This window comes from Rattus norvegicus, chromosome 3 (genome assembly GCF_036323735.1).
Source record: "Rattus norvegicus strain BN/NHsdMcwi chromosome 3, GRCr8, whole genome shotgun sequence".
NCBI lineage: Eukaryota > Metazoa > Chordata > Mammalia > Rodentia > Muridae > Rattus > Rattus norvegicus.
Window position 1 is genome coordinate 147,986,950 of NC_086021.1, and position 20,228 is coordinate 148,007,177.

General features: G+C 43.1%; 1 protein-coding gene across 7 annotated transcripts in view; it reads left to right on the top strand.

Moving 5' to 3' along the window:
• The window catches only part of Ndufaf5 (NADH:ubiquinone oxidoreductase complex assembly factor 5), a 29,517-nt gene extending 25,338 nt beyond the window's left edge, over positions 1-4,179 (top strand). For 6 of the 7 annotated variants that reach the window (NM_001126371.1, XM_006235097.5, XM_063283341.1 and 3 more), the window contains 3 exons: positions 3,442-3,525; positions 3,846-3,928; positions 4,071-4,179. In NM_001126371.1, the coding sequence (NP_001119843.1) occupies positions 3,442-3,525; positions 3,846-3,928; positions 4,071-4,157 (254 nt within the window). In that variant the 3' untranslated portion in view covers positions 4,158-4,179. Of the gene's footprint in view, positions 1-199; positions 296-3,441; positions 3,526-3,845; positions 3,929-4,070 lie in introns of those variants that run through there. The other variant, XR_005501826.2, reaches the window with a different exon arrangement.
• The last annotated feature ends 16,049 nt before the right edge of the window (positions 4,180-20,228 follow it).

Consider the following 20,228-nt stretch of genomic DNA (forward strand, 5'->3'; position numbering starts at 1 on the left):
GAAGTCTCCACTATTTACCCAGTGGGAAAAGTCCGAGGGTGGTGGGAGGTGGAGGCGTGCGGGTGTTTGCTGGGGTGCTCCTGTGCCAACTGGAAGGTGGCGTCCTCCAGTTAGCGATTGTATTCCCTATCTCTGTTGTGTTTGTTTTCTGATGGTTGAGGTGTATCTCATTTTAGCTACCGTTATTATTAATTCACAGAAAAAAATGGAGAAGGTTGACCTAATTTTACAAACAAGTTTCATATCAACTGATGAATGCATGAGACATTTTCAAGGCTTTCACAGTGGTTTTAAGGTAAGTTCAGGTTTTTTTTAAAGGCAATGCTCAGCATTGTTTCAGTAATCCACATTAAAGTTTGTTTTTAATAAGCATTTGAATTTAACCTTAAAAACACTGTGAGAAAGCCGGGCAGTGGTGGCTCACACCTTCATCGCCAGCACCCTGGAGGCAGAGGCAGGTGGATCTGTGTGAGTTCGAGGCCAGTCTGCTCTTCAGAGCTAGTTCCAACACAGCCAAGGCTACATAAAGAAATCCTTTCTTCTTGAGAAACCAAAACAAAACACCTCTATGAGAAATCTCTCCTCAGCATTTGGCCAAGATCAAATGTAAAATCACTGAGAATCTTAAAACCATTGCCAGGCAGTGTCTGTTCTCCCAAGTCCTGGTTGAGTTGCCATTACAGACATCTTTCCTAGATGGTTGTCAGTAAAGCTTCCCCACAATGAACTACAAGATATTCCATTTTAAAGGTGAAAAACTGAGTCCGCTAAGGTTGAATCATGCTTATCCTAAGTTATGTAAGGTTGCAATCAGAGTCGAGGTTCTCTCTCTCTCTGTGGTACTTCACAAGGAAAGAGGAAGTTCTGGACAGCAGTGTGTGTTTCTGAGGGGACAGTGGACTCCGGTGGCAAGAGAGTTACTGTTGATGCGTGTATCGGTGCTCTATAACCCAGCTGGGTCAGACTCACAGAGATGGCATATGCCTAAGAGTCTTACTTAGAATATGTAAGTAACAGTTGTTTGGCGATGTCTAGTGCGTTGGGGGTTGTCTTTGTATTTGCTGCATGTGATTTGGAATGAAGCCAGGGCAGTGGGACGTTGAGCAGAAACTAAGTTTTGTATCCATCGTTGGTAAGAGACTGCCGCAGTGTGAACCCTGCCTTACTTCGATGCTATGTGATTCATGTTCACCATGTGGGAGAATATTTTTAAGATGGGTATATAGTGGGATTTGTTAGTTTTTATTTAATATGTATGTCTCTAAGAGCATATGGCACACATGTGGATACCCACAGAGGGCAGTGGATCCTCTGGAACTGGAGTTACCAGAAGTTACCAGCCTCTGATGCAGATGCTGCGAGTTGAACTCAGGTCCTCTGAAGAGCGGCATGTGTGCCTAACCACTTGGCCACTGCTCTGGTCCCCAGTATTTTTTGTTTTGGTTGGTTGATGGGTTAGAGGTTTTTTATTTGTTCTGTACTTGAACCTGGGTCTCACACAGCTGAGAATGACTCTGAGGATGACCCTGAAATGACAGTCTGCCTGGCTCTCTTTCCTAAGTGCTGGGATTTTAAATGTGCATCACCTTACCCAGTCATGTGTTTTTAATTAACTTAGCTTAGTAGTTTGTGACTATTAATGATCTATGAATTAAGACCATTAAACTCACAAAATATGGGACACTGGGTTTATTAATAGAATGAGTGTCATTCCTATTGAAGTAGTGCCCTTAGAAGCCAGAAGAGGGCCGGATTCCTGGAGCTGGAGTTACAGACTTGGGCACTGCCTGGTGTATTCTGGGAACCAAACTCAGATCCTTAGCAAGAGTGGTGTGTGCACATAACTGAGGCAGCTCTCCAGCCTCCTTGTTGGCTGCTTTTAATAAAACCAATACAATAAAAATATAAATTTTATTTAAATAAAAATCTAAAAATAGATTACTGTTTTAAACTATTGAAGAAATGATCATTTCTTGACTAGTAGAAGTAGTAGACACTTGCTCATGTAATAAATTTTAATATTAAGAATAATTACAACTTTGTAAAATTTCCTTTAGTTCTTTTGTAGAATGATCTTAAACATAGCCTTCTCAAATATTTTAAAATGTACATGTAAAGAAAAATAGGTAACATTAATTTGATATTACATTAATTTGTTTTTATTTTTTATAGTACTGGGAATTGAACCCAGGCGCACATCTCTCTCTCTCTCTCTCTCTCTCTCTCTCTCTCTCTCTCTCTCTCTCTCTCTCTGTGTGTGTGTGTGTGTAGGGGTGTGTGCTTCTGTGTGCATATGAGTTGCATGTGCAGCCTCTATATGTGTATACGTGGTTGCCAGAGATCATTGTCTCTTGCTCCCTCTGTTTTCCTTTGTCACTGAGCCTGGAGTCACTAATTTGCTAGACTAGCTGCCCTCAGGATTCCCTTGTCTCCCTTCCCAGCATAAGGATTACAGCAGATACCACCACACCTGCTCTTTATGTGTGAGCTGGAGTTCGTGGTTGTGTAGCAAGCACTGTATCCATTCATACATATCCCCAGCCTCTTGCCCTCATTAGGCAAAGACTGTACCTCCTAGCTATCTCTCTAGCTATACAATAGAAATTTTCAGTAAATAGCCTCTTACCATCGACTTAAAGAAAAGGTTGGGGCTAGAGAGATGGCTCAGTGGTTAAGAGCACTGACTGCTCTTCCAGAGGTCCTGAGTTCAAATCCCAGCAACCACATGGTGGCTCCCAACCATCTGTAATGAGATCTGATGCTCTCTTTTGGTGTGTCTGAAGACAGATACAGTGTACTTATATATAATAAATAAATGAATGTAAAAAAAAACTTAAAAGGAAATTATGTTACAGTGTACTTATATATAATAAATAAATCTTTTTTTTTAAAGAGAAAAGGTCTGTAGATTAATTTTAAAATACTAAAATAAGTGCCTCTATGGGGAAATACACATAAGTTTTAAATCTGTTGTTGGTAAAATATCAAAACAATTTGAAGGCATGGTCATTGAGTTCCACAGCCCTCATCCAAGTTTACAGTTGTAATTTTATGTGCTGCTTAGAAGGAAGGAGGCACTGTCACAGTGTCCTGCTTCAGAGAGCCAGCAAAAAGGGGTATAAGGTGAGGTATTCTTTGAAAGACCCTTGCCAATGCTTGCGACCCATCTAGGGCCTAGGTGGCTTTTGCTGAGCCGGCTCACTGTAGACTGTGGCTGTTGTGGGAAGGATCCTGGTGCTTCCCTGCTGAGAATTAACTTTCCTTGACTTGGTAGTGCAGAGGATTCAAACAGCTCTGCTCCAGTCAGTGAGGGCCCAGCAGGAATGTGAAAGCCGGTGAGACTGAGTGGCTGTGCTGTTGGATGAGGTGGATCGTGTCTTGATGCTGAGCTGCTCGGCGTGTTTGCAGTACTTCCTCAGACTGCCTGTGGTTTATTTTTAGGGATGGGTGAGAGCAACTGTTCTTGGAACAGAAAAGCCCTGCTGCACCGAGACACAATGCTGGCAGCTGCGGCGGTGTACAGAGGTGAGTCGCCCACTCCTCTACCTGCAGTCACGGAGGGTTTGTGCTGCGTGCTGTTCATTCCACAGCGCCGTTCCCTTCTAGTAAGGTGCTGTCGGGCTTCGTGGGAATTTTGATTTTCGTTTTCTCTCAGAATATAGATCCTATCTGTGTCTGTTTCCAAGCAGTTCTTGTTTCCATAGTGTCAGCTTCTCTGTGTTGAGCCTTGTTATGTGAGGCACACAGATCCTACAGCTAGCCTAGAACTCATTTCTCTTGGAAGTAGGTGTTTATTAGGAGCAGATAGATACTGTTCCAGAATTTAACGATGTTTGTCTTTTTAGAAATGTACAGCAATGAGGATGGTTCCATTCCTGCCACATATCAGATCTACCATATGATAGGATGGAAATACCATGACTCTCAGGTAATGATAGTTCTTAGAGGGTTTGTGTTTCTGCTTGTTTCCCATTGTTGATTGACTTAGGGTATATCATGCATATCATGATTGGGGTTACTCTGGGTTGGCCTTATCTGCATCTAATGTCTCTCATTTTTCTTGTTTTCAGGCAAGGCCAGCTGAAAGAGGTTCAGCAACCGTGTCATTTGGAGATCTAGCAAGACTAAATGATACCATGTCACAGGGGAAAAAATAATAAACATTTGATTCAATTGTAATGTCTCCTGGAATTTTTTTTTTTTTTTTTTTTTGGTTCTTTTTTTTCAGAGCTGGGGACCGAACCCAGGGCCTTGCGCATCCTAGGCAAGTGCTCTACCACTGAGCTAAATCCCCAACCCCTGGAATTTTTATCAGAAATAAGTAACTTTCACATCGAAATTATTACAGTTTGAAGCAAGAAGCTATCTATTGAGCTACTAACTAGCAACCTCATACTAGTCATGCTTAGTAGTATTTCGAGTTCTCGTTTACTTCTGTTTACGTAAAGATGCTGCTACGTAATGATTGGGCATCCTTGGAATCCAGCCTGAAAGCAAAGGAGATGCGGGGAACCTAGGAATATGTGCACACGTGTCAGTACGTGATGTGATGGGAAAACATGTTCATGTTCACATGCTACACCTTTCCTCCTTCTGGTCTCTGTCATTCCTGTGGGATGATCACACGCCTGAGGATGGGAGGAAGGACAAATTGCCCGGTTCTTGAGAGTTCTTGTGCAGTACAATGAGAACTCTTCATAGTGACTGCTGTAGACACTGATACCAGAATTCTTTGTTGTACTTTGTTTCTGGAGACAGATCTCATTGTGTAGCCTTGGTTGGCCTGGAACTACCATGTAGACGAGGCTGGCCTCCACTCATATTGATCTGTCTGCCTTTAGTCTGGGGATGACAGGCATGCCTGGCCCACCATACCTAGTATTGGTCACACGTCTGTCTTGTCCAGATGACCAGAGCTCCGAAGCTACTCTAGCTTTGAACTTGAGAAGAGCAGATTCATCCCTCTTTTCCTGGGTTTGTTATTTTTGTTCTGCATGTTTCCATTGTGTGCATGCTTGGTGCCTGCGGAGACCAGGAGAGGGTCCCCGGGAACGATGTTACGGACAATGGGAGCCACTTCAGGTCTGCTGGGAACAGTGCTCAACAGTGACCATCTCTCCAGCTCCTCCTCCCCACGTTTAAGAGCATCTGAGTTCTGTCCCTGCTTTTTATTCGTTTTTTAACTTCTAGGGTCTAGGTTGCCTACACCACTTTATCTTAAGAGAAGAAAACACTTTAAATGATCAGAAGTAAAATCTCATGTAGGCCTCATTGCCAGTGACTAGCCAGTGTTGACAGACTTTCCTTTGTTATTTTAGACATAGTACACTATTATCCCAAATCCAGGCTCACTGTCTTGACATCTCAGGGTCAGAAAATTTGGAAGCAGTGACATGTCCCTACTGGGCTTTGCTCTCTAACCACTGCTCCTATTTGGGTGTTTGTGGAACTGTAGAAGTGGAGGCCTGGCTCGAGGAAGTTGGCCACCAGGGGCAAGCCTGGATGTTTGTAGTTCTGTCCTGACTGTGGCCCCTTTGCTTCCCTGCTGCTGTGCCTACCCTGCCCTGCCTTATGACTATCCCAAAATAGTCTTCCCTCATTTCCTCCTCTCAGGGATTTAATCATAGTGCCAGGAAAATAACAAAACTTACTAAATTGTCATATCAAAAATTTTTACAAAACTCATTAAATTATTAAATGACATGGAAAACAATGTCTTGAAAACCACGTTTGCTTTTAAATTGCTTAGCTCAATGTCGTGAGGTCCTGGTTGCTGTAGAACTTACAGAAGTCTTCCTGCCTCAGCTGCCCGGGTGCTAGGATAAAAGCCAGCTGCCACACACCCTGCAGTTGTCAGTCTCAATAGTTTAAGAAATTCTCGCCCTTTCTGCTCTGTTGCTGTAAGTTTGGAACTCAGGATGGAAGATTTTTCAGGACTCAAGTTCATGGTAGGAAAGAAAACTTTGATTCTGGGAGCACTGGCCTTTGGAATAAAATTCATTTATTTGAACACCTCTTTGAGTTTCATGTGCTAAGCACCACCAGACTACCTGTCTCCCCCCTTTATTTCTTCTTCTCTCATACATTACATCCCGACTGCAGTTCCAGTCATCTCACCCAGGATTCATCTCCTCCCCACCCACACTTCTCAGGTTCTTGTACGAGCAGATTGTATGGAAATAGTATGGGCTTTTTATTTTAACAAAAATATAATAAGATAAAACAAAAACCATATGGGATTTTAAAAGCCCAGATTTGATCATCGTTTGCAAGCCTACCCCACCCTCTCCTTTAAGATTTATTTTACTTTTGTAGTTATGTGTATACTGTGTAAGTATGTGTGGAAGAGCACAAGTGCCTGCAGAGCCCAGAAGCTGAGGACATTGAAGTCCCTGGAGCTGGAATACAGGTGATCATAACCCTTCCTCCACAGGTGCTGGGAACAGAGCCTGGGTTCTTGCAAGACCATGCACCAGGCCCCTGTCTGCCCTTTCAAAGTAGCAAGTTTAAGCCAATGTGTCTCTAGCCTGTTTATGGGATCTGAGGTTTCAGGTACCCATTAGTCTGTCAGAACCAACCTGGCAGAGAATAAAGAGCAGTTATCAAGACTATCTGTGAATGGGAGATTGGGAAGAGGGAAATTCCACAGGAAGATGAGGCGGTGTTTGTAACTAAAGCCTAGAAATAGGAGAAAGGAGCCGGGGGTTAGCCCTGAGCATGCGTGCTCCTTCCCAACACTCAGTTCTCTCTCTGGCCTCAGCATTTTCATGTGTAAGACTACAGCTTTGCTTCTCAGTCTCCTAGGAGGCTCCCAGCTTACCTTCCAAGATTTTGAGTGTCAAGTGAATATTTAGTGGGAAGACATGAAAAACATTTCACCCTGGATAAGGCACCAACAACAGACCACCCCAGTGTCCAGCTTGATGAGCCAATGAATTACTGGGCTTACTTAAAGGATAGTGGGTGACCCAAAGCAACCACAGCGCTAGAAAGTCTCAGCTTCCACACTATATACTCCTAAGCTAAGACTAGCCCGAGAACAAGGCTTGCTGATGAAGAATTACTGCTGGGAGGCAAGTATATGAAGGAGTGAGGAGAATCCCAGACGAAGGTTGCTTTCAAGTAGATGCAGCAGGTCTAATGAATATAGTCAGGGGCGTTAAGGTCACAGGATGGCTTTGGACAACACTGAGGGACTTTTCCAAATGTTTCTGTATGCTTCCCTGCCTCTGAGAATGGTGGCCTAAGCAAATCCATCACTGAGGGAGGGAAGTAAGTGGTCATGAATCGCTGGACAGGTTGAGATGAGAGGAACAGTCAGACTCCAGTTCTTGGAACCCAAGAGAAGCTGGCCAGGGATGCCTTCCTATCCTTACAGTTTCTTGAACTTTTGTTTACTTGGCTTTTTATCGGCAGTGTAGCATGTGGTGGTTACACCCTGCCATTTTCAATAGGCTGGGGTCACCGAAATAGCTCACATTCTCTCCTATCATGCTGATCTTCCTCTCTAGCCAGGGTAGTCCTTTTCCCTTTAAGAGTTCAGTTTGATTTTTATCTGATAACAAATTTTGGGAGAGAAGTAAAGAAACACACTGTGATTTACTTAGGTTCTTCCACTGGCCTTCTTTTCTAGATCCCTTTTTGGTGGAAGGTGGTGTCCCATGTATCCCAGTCTGGCCTCAGACTTGGAACTTGCTATATAGTTGAGAATGATCTTGGATTTGATTCTCCTGCTTCAACTTCCCAAATGCTGGGATTACAGACATGAACTACCATGCCTGGTTTTCTGTGGTACTGTGGATTGAACCCAGGGTTTCGAGAAGACTAGACAACTGACATCTCCAGACACCACACACACACACACACACACACACACACACACACACACACACACACACACACACAGGCGAATTTTAGTCTCTCAGATTCTGTATGGATGGTCTTCTATATTTTCTACAAAAGATAACAAATTTTTTAGTCCTAAACTTAAAAGTGCCCTGGATTTTACAGAAATTTGCAGTCACTTACCCAAATGATTAGGTCATAGCTACAAATCACACAAGGGCCTCAGGTGGCCGAGGCAGTACTGTGGAGGGCCTACTGGAGCAGTCTCAGTAAAGTTAGATTGTCTAGTCATGTGGTTCTCAAAGGAACTTTATTTACCCTTTACCCTATTCACACACAGTTGACAAAGCCACTTAAAGCTATGAGTATTATGCCCTTGCCAGACATTGAGTTAGTCCACTGATGGACATCCTAGTTATCTGTGTACTTCCCTATGAAGTGCAAGTACTGTTGTCCCCCTTTCAAAAAGGAAAAAGGTATAGAGATTGCGAGTTTTGTAAGGTCACCCAGATGGCAGAGGCAGTATTATTTAACCTCTACACTGCGTGTGATGGAGGCAGAACAAAACAGTTTTAGTCCTAAGGGTACGCTTAGTGTGGAACCTTTGTCTACCAGGTATGAGTGAAGTTTCCTGAATTGGATTCCGACGGAGGTGGGGATATTAATTACCTCATTGTCTTGGTTACTTTTCTCATTGCTGTAACAAAATACTTGACAAAAATGACTTCAGAAAAGGTTCACTTTCTCCAATGTGGTGGAAAGTCACAAGGGTGACTGGTTACTGTACGCTGAAGAAGTAGGGGTGAGTGCTATTACACCGTGCTCTCTCACCCAGCTTTTTGGTTTGTTTTTAATATGAAGTCTGGGTATCCAGCCTGTGTGAAGGGTAAGTCTTGTCTTAAAGTTCTCTGACACCTCCCTATACACACACACACCTAGAAGTCTGTCTTCTAGGTGGTTCTAGATCTAGTCAGGTTGGCAAAATAAGTCACACCTACCGCCTTTTGGAGGACGAAAACACGAGCCTCCAGTCTCTCTTCGGATCTTTCTCTTCAGCTGCTATGGTTTGCTAAATGAACCTCACAGGCAAATATGGTGAAGGTCTGGCCTACTTATTGATCTACTATTGTAGGTGATGGGACCTTAAGATGTGGAGCAGTATGAAAAGAACGTAAGTCACTAGGGGTGTGCTCTTGAAAGGTACATCGTGACCCCTTTGGTTCTGACAGCATAAGATGGACAAGTTCCTCTTCTGCTTGTCCTTTCTATGTGAGGCTGCCTAAAGCAGTGGGGCCATGCTTTCATGGAATGAAGTCTCAGAAACCATGCCCAACCTGCCCCCCTAAATTCATTTTCTCCTTATTTTTTGTTTGGTTTTGATCTTAGTGTCAAAGCTAAGCATATTAGCACACTCTGCACCCTAGTGAGCTATGAGTGAAGAACCTGGAAAGGATTATGTCCTTAGCATATGCCCAGTTTCCTGTTTCAGAATTTTGGTCCCTGCATATTTGCCTGCCTGCCTGCCACATTCCAGGTCTTCTGTGCGCTCAGTTCAACCGTCTTTAATTCAGCTCAAGTTTTCACTTCTAGCCTGCCTTGAATCTGTGTTATTTTGTACTTTATACATTGTTCCTGTATGTAAAGTATGTTTAGGTTCTTCAGCAAAATGTTTACCTCCTACACCAACATTGCTATAACCATAGTTCTAGTAGCACAGAGAAAACACAAATACAGACACTGGAGTTCAAATGAGGAATCAGGCACATTAACTGAAAATTCTAAGACCAACTACTCACTTGGAGTTAAGGATAGACTGTTACCTACCTCAGAAATCTGAGTACCAAGGAAGACAGTAGTTGGATATGGACAATTCCAACACAGTTCCTTGAACTAGGAGAAGACATCTGCTAGAGGTAGGAGGATTCGCCCTAGAGAACAAGTTGAATTATGAAGTCAAAGCAAAATTTGTAGCCAAACTGAAGGGGACTTTAGGTGCCACCCAGAAGCTCCCAAGTTGAAAGCTTGGTTTTCAGATGATGGCACTCTTGGGAGGTGTGTAACCTTTAGGAGGTTGTCTTAGTTAGGGTCTTATTGCTGTGAACAGACACCAGGACCAATGTAAGTTTTATAAAGGACAACATTTAATTGGGGATGGCTTACAGGTTCAGAGGTTCAGTCCATTATCATCAAGGCAGGAACATGGCAGCATCCAGGCAGGCATGGTGCAGGAAGAGCTGAGTTCTACATCTTTACCCAAAAGAAGCCAGGAACAGACTGAGCATTCCCAGTCAGCTAGGAGGAGGGTCTCCAAGCCCACCTCCACAGTGACACACTTCCTCCAACAAGGCCACACCTTCTAATAGTGCCATTCCCTGGGCCAAGCATATGCAAACCATCACAGAGGTGGAGCTTAATGTGAGACATTAAGATCACTGGGGACATATCCTTGAGTTCATACTGGGATCTCTGCACCTTCCTGTCACCCTTTGCTTCCTCACTGCTGTAAGAGTAGCAGCTGTCTCCACTGCAAACTCCCAACTGTGATGCTTTGTCTCACCATAGATCCCAAAATAATGGAGCCAACCAACCGTGGTCTGGAAGTCCCAAAAGATGAACCAATAATCCCACCTCATAAGTTGCTCATCTCAGTTGTGTTAGCGCAGTGGTAAAATGCTAATCCCTGTCTAGCAACTGCTGAGTGTTCAAAACTGAACAGGGACTGAGGAGATGGCTTGTCTGGAATCTACTGTGCAACTGTGAAGACCTGAGTTTGGATCCCTCTCATGGATTCTATAACCCAGCACTGGGAAGTATGAAATCGGGAGAGTCACTGGGGGCTATTGGCTAGCCAGCCTGTCCAATCAATGAGCTCCTCTCAAACACAGACACACACAACTGCACACGCACCCCAATATGAATATGTATATATACCATAGAATGAATAAACGAAAAAGCAAAATATATGTTTCAGTATATACTTACATAGTACATATATTTAACATACCATTCCCATCTTCTTTAATATCTATGATTATAAAAAATGACCTCAACTGCTTTAAGGAAAAGTTGTAGTTAACTTTCACATTTGATTAAGAACCAGCTTCAAGCCAGATGAGGGCTATTCCAGTACCAAGAAGGCTAAGGCAGGAGCAGTGCCAGGAGTTCAAGGCTGCCTGGTCTATACAGTGGATTCCAGACCAGCCTGGGTTAGACTGTGAGATCCTGTATCAAGGCGAGGCAAAACAAAGCAAAACAAAACAATAAATCAACCCTGGTGGCAGCAGGTGCTGTGTGTGCCTCAGTGGAGCGGGATGGATGTAGGTCCTATAGCTGAAGAGCCTCTCTGTGAGGCCCAGGCCTCCACCAGAAGGAAAGCCTGGTCTCTCGATGGGAATGTGACCCACAGTGGCAAAGACTGGGTTGAGGGAGAGGTGTCTGGAGCAGATACCCTCAGCTTGGATTGTCTGGGGCACCAGGCCTCCATCCCTGTGGCCACTTCCCAGTTCACACTTGCCTGAGTCCTTAGTCCCTCACAACACTGCCCTGGCTCTGGAATATCCAGGGTGGTTCCAGTTTCTCCCAACCTGGGACTCCAGTTTCCTGAGGAATGAAGGAGCATAGATTCTCCTTCCACCACTAAGCCAACCACACCCCTCCTGGGAAGTCTCTCCCTCTCCCTAGTCTCCTCTTCCCCTCCCCAAGCCACCCCTTGCTGGATTCCAGCCCCAAGGCTGGCCACAGAGCACCTCTTTCATATTACCTCCCTGCTGTCAACAGATCCCCTCGCTTCCCAGATTGCTTCTGCCAGCCTGCAAATGTCCTGACTTTCTCCAGTGTCATCCTCAGCCCCTTTGGTCTCCTTTAATGCAAAGAGAAGTCTGAGTTGGTTTCACAGGCCTTCAGAGTTGGAAGTCGCCAGGCCACGCCTTCCTTTTTTTTGGCTGAGTGGCAGTGAGCTCTCACTGTGATCTGGGTGACCCAGTGTCACGTTCAGTATACCAGACTAGGGAAGAGAGAGTAGGACAGGGGATTGGTGACTTCCACAAGAAAAGTTGCTGAAAAGCATTCAAAACACTCAACGTTTCCTTCGTGCTGTGAAATCAAAATAACTCTTGGTACTGTTGACACTTTTCAGGCTCCCCTGTGAACATTTCTAAATTTTTCTTCTTTCAAAGAAACTGTTACTCAGCTGGCAAAATACACTTATAATTAAGAAACTTTGGGATAGCATTCTGGTTACATTTAGTCGATTAATTTGGACAAGAACCCAGACACTTGTTTACATATTTGAACCCAAAATCCAGCTTTTCTTTCTCATGAGGTTTTCTTTCTGGGATTGGTCCCTGTTACTGATTTAGGAGTCCATGTTGTGGAGTTCTGGGTTCATACTGTTTTCTGCTAACCCCATGGACCATTCTGGAAGATCTTGACCCAAAGGGTACCTATCTTTGCTTTATAGGGCAGCAGCCTGGGAAACTTTGACACCAAAGAAGTTTGGTTCCCTCCCCCTGCTTTTTATCAGATGACCAAGGAAGAAGGACTCAGGGAGGTGTAAGGGCTCACATTGTGATGTGTTTGAGGAACACGGGTTTCAAACTCGTTGGTAGCTAAGAATGACCTTGAATTTCTGATCCTCTGATTTGCTGGCTTGCTGGCTTGCTGAACGCTGCATGCTTGCCACACCCAGTTGAGGATATGGACGGAGAGCTCCCAGCATTCGAGACAAACTCCATCCGTTGAGCCACATCCCCAGCCTACAAGGGTGTTCCAAATCCAATTCCTTCCTTTGCAATTTGTGGGCAGCAATAATGTACTATCTGCTTGGGATGTGGCTGGAGTAAGAACAGTGCCTTGTGCCTTTCTTTTCCTGTTGGCACCTCCAGGTTTCAGAGCCTTTCCCAAGCCATCAGAGGCCCTAGATGTTAGGGGAGTGAAGGCTAGTGTGCACCGAACGCTTTCCTGAAGCCCTGAATTTCTGCCCATTTCTGCTCAGAGTGTGGCTTGCCCTGACCGGTCTTCAGGTTAATTGGCGTTAAAGTTTTATTTATGGTTGGCATCTGTAATGTACTCGGGAAGGCTGGGCTGTCAATAATGGAGATTTGGGAGGGAAGCGATTGGATCCTGACTGATGGATTCAGGGTTGACCCTCAGGAGGTAGTAGAGACTAGGGGAGATGGGGCCTGATTAGAGGGAGGAAGAAGGGTTCTGGGATGTACCTCAGAAGGGGCTTGTCCCTAGCCTCTTCCTCTCTTTCCTTTTTCACATGCTGCTGTGCTCTGCTCTCTACTTCGGAGGGCTGATCAAGGACTGAATTCTGAAATTATGAGAGAAAAATCTGTCTTTTATCCATTGAATTGCTTTTCTCAAGAATTGTTTTGTGGGGGAGGAGTCACGGGAACAAAAAAAGTGATAAATATATAGAGATTAAATTGGCTTAAAGTTAACTTCTTTGTGTGTACATATGTATGAAGTATATCACACGTTTGTTTCTATTTATGTTTGCCCATGTGTGTGCAGGTGTGTGCGTGTGCGTGTTCATGTGGAGGCTGGGGACTGACTCTGGATCTCCTCTATCACTCCCCACCTCACATGAGGAGCCCGGGCAAGGTCTCTTCCTGGAATCCAGAGCTTTCTGATTCGGCTAGTCTAGTCAGCCAGCTTCCTGAGGACCCCATGTTCCCACCTCTCAGTGGGCTGAGGACCACAGGAGGCCTGCCACGCTCACTCAGCCTTTACAGGGTTCTAGGGATCCAAACTCCGATCCTCACCGAGTTGTGTGGTAAATACCTTGCTTGCTAGTCATTTCCCCAAGGTTTTATGTTTTGAGAGGAAGAAAATAGGCCATAGATAGTCTAAACAGAGAAAGCAGCTTTTTAGTGAACCATTCGTAAGAGAGCAGTTGCCTCGGTTGCTCTTGGGCATCGTTAGTTTCTATGAACCTGAGTTTATAGCAGACATCAAACTACTGGGAATCTTTACTGAAATATAAGGGATTTGTGGCACTCACCCAGTGTCAGGAGGTTCGTCAGACATCCTGCTGTGGAGATTCAGGCGGTCCCTGCTCCCCGTGCAGTGTAATTCAGTGCCTATCAAATGATGGGCTTCTCGGCAGTGCCTTGAATTTCAGTGTTTGCTTTATGTCGACACTCAGGTATACTTACCCTGGATCTATGGTGATGGTGAGACACAATATTCCTAATCTGTAAGAAAACTGGCTCAAAGTGGATATGCAGTTACCATTCCATTGCTACTCAAGAGTTCCAAGTCTCTCACAGACTGAGTGGTTTTGCGATGGAAAGCACTCTTTCTTTGCTTTATTTTTTCAGTGTTAGGAAGTGAACACAGCGCCTTGTTCATGTACTTTTTGGTGGTTGGTTATTCGGTATGGAAACAATCTTTCCCACTTACGCTCTTCTCAGGTCTAATTCTATGTGCTTTAACACATCCTATAATTGTAAGATTATGTTTTATGATTTAAAAAGACCTATAATTTGTTTCAAACAAAACAAAAACAAGGGCTGCAGAGAGGGCTCACGGGTTAAGAGCATTTGCTGGTCTTGTGGAAGACCTGAGTTTAGTTCTCAGCACCCACAGGGTAGGTGACAACCTTCTATAACCCCAGACCTAGGGCATCTGTCACCCTCCTTCACTCCCCCGAACACCAGTGTCCATGTATGTAAATGGAAGCAAACACCAGCACACATGATCAATCTTTGAAAGAAAAAAAGGGGAGGAGTAGGAAAAGCAGAGCAAACCCCAAGTTCAGATGCACTTACTCGTGGTTTGAATCTTCCGTAATATTTGCCCAGACTTCAGCCACATCTTTAAAATACTTTTTATTTCTTGAGAATTTCATATATGCATTGTGCTTAATGCTTTTTTTTTAAATAGAAAAAGTAGGTCTTTATTCTATTAGTGTAGGCATCAAACAAAGGCAAGCTTTGAAAACTTGACTGTGAATTATCTTTTAATTTTTGCTTCAAGGTTTGGAAGAATGATGTTTTACTCTAATAAAATTAAGTTCTTATGTTTAATTTAAATAACCAAAAAAGTTTTCAATTCATAAAGAAAAGGACGCTTTTTTCTTGTTCTGTTTTTGAAGACAATAAACGTCTTTATTAGCTGGTCGGTGGTGCATTGGGTATTCAGGATTTCAGTGTGTGCGGATGCTTTCATGTCAACCTGACCCAAGCGTAAGTTATCTGAGAAAAAGGAGCTACAATTAAAAAAAAAAAAAAGCTTCCACAAGATTGGGCTGTAGGCTAGCCTGTAGATCATTTTTTTCAAATTAGTGATTGATGAGGGAGGGCTCAGACCACCTCTGGGCTGGTGGTCTTGGGTTCTAGAAGAAAGCAGGCTGAGCAAGTCGTGATGAACAAGTCAGTAAGCAGCGTCCTTCCTTGGCCTCTGTATCAGCTCCTGCCCCCAGATTTCTGTCCTGGCTTCCTTGAATGATGGACTACAATGTGGAAATGTAAGCCAAATAAACCCTTTTCTCCCCAATGTGCTCTTTTGGTCATGGTGTTTCATGCCAGCAAAACCCTAACTAAGACATACATCTAATGAATATTGATCATATGCACTTCCGCCTTCTCACCACCTCTCCCCAGCTCTCCTCACCATGTTTCCCTCCTAGCTTCGTGTCCTCTGCTTGATACACACACACACACACACACACACACACACACACACACACACACACACCACGCACACAGACACACAGACACACACACACACACCATTGCCTCCTATTAGTGCATGGGTGTGGGATCACGTACTGGAGCATGGTTACCCTACCAGGGACCAGACCCTAAAGAAAGCTGACTGAGTCTCCTCTCTGTCAGTAGTTCCCCAGCTAGGGGCAGGGTCTCACATGCTGGAACACTGACAGTCTTGATTTCGTGCAGGCCTCCAAAGCTGCTGAGAGCTCAAGACTGCACCAGTTGTCCACGTTCACGCCAGTCCCTCCATCTGCCTCCTCTTACAGAGAAGCATGGCGTCTCTTGCCTAATCACTGTAAGAATGAGTGATGTATGTATGCGCAGGCACTGTAAACAGTGGCATAAATAACCTTTGGCTGAGTTCTAAATTGAGCCATTCTTTTTCCTGTTGTGGTTTGAAGCAGTGTAGCCCTGGAGTGTTGGACACACCCATTTCAGGAATTTCCCTCTCGTTCCTGTTTTGTAGATTGTAGCTTTCTTCACCTTTTTCTGCTCACGTAACGAAGTCTTCCAGTGGTTGTACTTAGAAATTACTATTCCATTCTAGGATGTTAAACATTATTTTTAAATTCTTTACCCCCTTTTTCTAGACATCCCCACCCCATGCTCAGGTTTGGAATAAAACGCTGGACAAAGAAATCCCTAGCCTTTAGGTTTCCTTTAGATAGGAGCATGCTAGTTAGCTCGGGCTTGAACTCCTGTGTAGCCCAAGCTGATCAACTTATCGATCTGCTCCTCACCGTCATTTTGCTGAAGTTATAGGTATGAGCCGACAAGCAAGCACACTGGGCTATTCCTAATAGTTCTGTGCAAAAGCATTCTATCTAACTAGGGTAATTAATTAGTATTTTTCCCCTTTGGTGCCATACTCCCTCTGTCAGGTAATGTAGCCATCTTTTCCTTTTGTTTCCAAGGTATTCTTGGCACAGAAAGAGAGAGTAAGGAAGCATTAATAGCTTTGGTTTGCCTTGGCTTTCTAGAAGCGCCAAATATCACTTTCACGGTTAATTGGCCTAAACTAGTCACATGGGACCGAAACACTCATCGAGGAGGCTGACAAGCTTAGGGGAGCATAGGGGAACATTTTATTGAGCACCACTTGTCTGTACTACACAGAGTAAGGAAGTAACCTGTTCTTTCTATGTTGTCTCAGCATCCTTTTACTTTGACTATAATCTAAGAGTTAAAGTTTAGGCAATAAAATAGCATTCATCTTCCCCAAGCCCTAGCAAATGTGAGGGCTGTCATATTGGCTCCATCTGTTTATTTTTTATAACAGCTCAAATGGAGCTATAATTTACATAACATAAATTTTCCCCTTTGAAGGGAAGATTGAGTGGATTTTCATATATTCACAGAGTTGTGGAACCATAGCTAATATGTAATATTAGATCATTTTATGGCCTCAAAATGGCCATGCATATAAAATATGATAAAGTATTTTGAGGAAATGCCAGACCATTTTCCACAGAGTTCTGTAGTCGGGAAGGGTGTTCTAACAGATACCTGCTATGTCTAGTTGGTTTGAAGTGCTAAAGTTTTCCATTTTCTCGCAATCTGGTAGTGAAGGCAAGCCATTGAAGAGTTATTATTGCTGAGTCTCCTGTTTAGTGTGGTCAGCTGTTAGGTCATGTACTTGGTGTTTTATGTTTGTATTGTTGTAGCTTCCTAAGCAATTGTTCCTTTCACTATAAAAAGCCCCCCTTTGTTGTGTTACTTTTTCTTCAGAGCTGGGGGTTAAACTAGAGCTATGAAATGTTAGGAAGTTGCTCTACCACTGGGCTACACTCTATTCCTTCTTCTTAATGTAAAATATTTTGTCTAATATCTATACCACTAATTTCTGCTGCTCTGGTCACTGTTTGAACTATCATATTTTCTTCTGACATTTTATCTTTAAACCTGTTTGTGTCTTTGTGAACTTAATGTGTGTTTCTTTACTAAAGTGTATTATGTTTAAATCAATGCCTCTTTAGAATCTAATAAAATTTATGAGGTAGAACTTTGATTTTTTTCCTAGCAGGCTACCCCTTACAAATTGAGAAAACCAATCTTCATTGATTTGAAAACATCAGTTTTATGGTATTCATCTGGGTCATTTTAGATGGCTTCTTCTCTTCGAACTTAAGTAAATGGTTTAGTTCTCAGCAGTCTTATAGGTTTTTCAGTTTATTTCATCAATATTATCTTCCTTTCCTAGAATGATCTTTTTTATTGAAAATAAGTTTGTTTTCATACAATATATTCTGATTACAGTTTTCCTTCCTCTACTCCCCTACTATCTGAATCTACCCTCTTTCATTAGAAAGCAAACCAGAATCAAGGGGATGATAAAAAAATGAGATAAAATAAAAACAAACACATTGAGATAGGGAAAGCCAATAAACAGAAAGAAAATATCCCCTCCTCTACCCCAAAGGCACAGGAAACATTCAAGAATTGCATAAAAACACACAACTGAACAGTAAAACATACATATGTACACACACACACACACACACACACACACACACACACACACACACACACATTTCCTAGGGTTCTCTGAGTCCTAAGGGGAGGGAATTGATATTCTCTTTAGGGCTGAGTGTTCAAGCCTCTCATTCCCTGTGTTGTCTGACTATGGGTCTCTGTATTCATCCCCATCTGCTTACAGGAGGAAGCTTCTCATCTGAGCAAGATACTGCTCTATGAGTACAGCAGAATGTCATGAGAAATCATTTTATTTATATGTTTCTTTTGGAGAATAGTAGTGTTTAGTTTTCCCTTAGGCCCCTGGGCTATCTAGTTTCAGGTTCTTGGTCACCTAAGCAGTGTTTGGTTATGGGTTCCATCTCATGGAGTAGACTTGAAGTCAAATCAGATGCTGGCTGGTTTCTTCTTCAAGCTTTGTGGAACCATTGCATTAGCATGTCTCGCATGCAGGACACTATTGTGGATCGAAGGCTTTATAACTGGGTTGGTTTTACATTTCTCCTTTGGTAGCCTGCAGAGCACCTTCCAGAACCAAAACCACCAGCTAATGGAGATAAAGGCTCTATGTAGGCACCGGATCGACTCTTTTGGTCCAGTGTGTTGTACTGGTGTTGTTTTCAGCAATGGGGACGTGTTGCCAGCTTATTGAGAGCAATCTCTAGCCTTTACAATAGCCTGTGTTGTTTGGAGGGTCCCACGGGGTCCCTTTGACCAATTAGGTGTAATCCATTTCTGGTACTGAGGCTTCATTTGGTAGTGAGAGATGTCCAGTTGGGGCTCTGTCTCCCCTGTTATTTGGCGATTTCATTTAGATAGCCTTCATGTATGTATCTATTTCAGGAAGCTTCTACTATATTAGATTTCCACCTGGCCCTTCAAATAGCCCTTAATTTTAGGTTTCCCTCCCAATATTACCTTCCTTATCCCTCCTCTCTCTGTTTGATCCTATTCCAGTGACCCCCCATTCATACCTAATTTTATTTGTTGTCTCTAGGGATATCTGTCCCTTCCTCCAGTCCATTCCTCCATACCTAACCTCCGTGGTTCTACAGATTGTAGCTTGACTTATCTTTGACTTAATGGCTAACACACTCATATAAGCAAATATACACCATATTTGTATTTCTGGACCCAGGGTTACCTCCCTCAGGATGATTTCTTTTCTAGTTCCATCAATTTACCTGTGCATTCCATTATTTCATTTCTGTTAATGGTTGAGTAATATTCCATTGTGTAAATGTACCACATTTTCTTTATCCATTCATCCATTGATGGACCAATTTCTAGCTATGAGTAATAGAGCATCAGTGAACATGATTGACAAGTGTCTCTGTGTAGGATGATGCATCCTTTGAATATATGCCCAGAGTGGTCTAACTGGATCTTGAGGTAGATCGAGTCTCATCTTCTTGAGAAGCCACCAGAATTATTTCCATAATGGCCATACAAGTTTGCATTTCCACATGCAGTGTCTGAGTGTTCCCCTTACTCCATACCCTTGCCAGCATGAGCTGTCATTTATTTTATTAATCTTGGTCATTCTGACAGGCGTACGATGAAATCTCAACGTTGACTCGATTTCCATGTCCTGACACCTAAGGATGTTGATCATTTCTTTGAGTGTTTCTCAGCCATTTGAGTTTCTTCTTTTGAAAATTCTGTTGAGAGCTATATCCTATTTTAAAAATTGGATTATTTGGCTTCTTGGAATCTAATTTTGAGTTCTTTATATATTTTGGATATGAGCCCTCTATCAGATGTATAGTTGATAATATTTTCACATTCTGTGGCCTGCCACTTTGTCTAAATGGTGGTGTCCTTTGCCCTACAGGAGTTTTTCAGTTTCACAAGGTCCCTTGTCTTATGGTTAACCTTCTATCTGTGCTAACGGTGTTCTCTTCAGAAAGTCTTTTCCTGTGCCAATGGGTTTAATGCTATTCCCCATGTCCTCTTCTACCAGAGTAAGTGTATCTGATTTTATGTTGAGCTCTTTGATTTATATGCAGTTGAGTTTTGTGCAGGGTGACAAGTATGGATCTATTTGCATTCTTCTACATACAGCCATCCAGTTTGACCATTTGTTGAAGATGTCTTTTTTCCATGTATATATATATATATATATATGTGTGTGTGTGTGTGTGTGTGTGTGTGTGTGTGTGTGTGTGTATCCATGTGTGTGTGGATTTA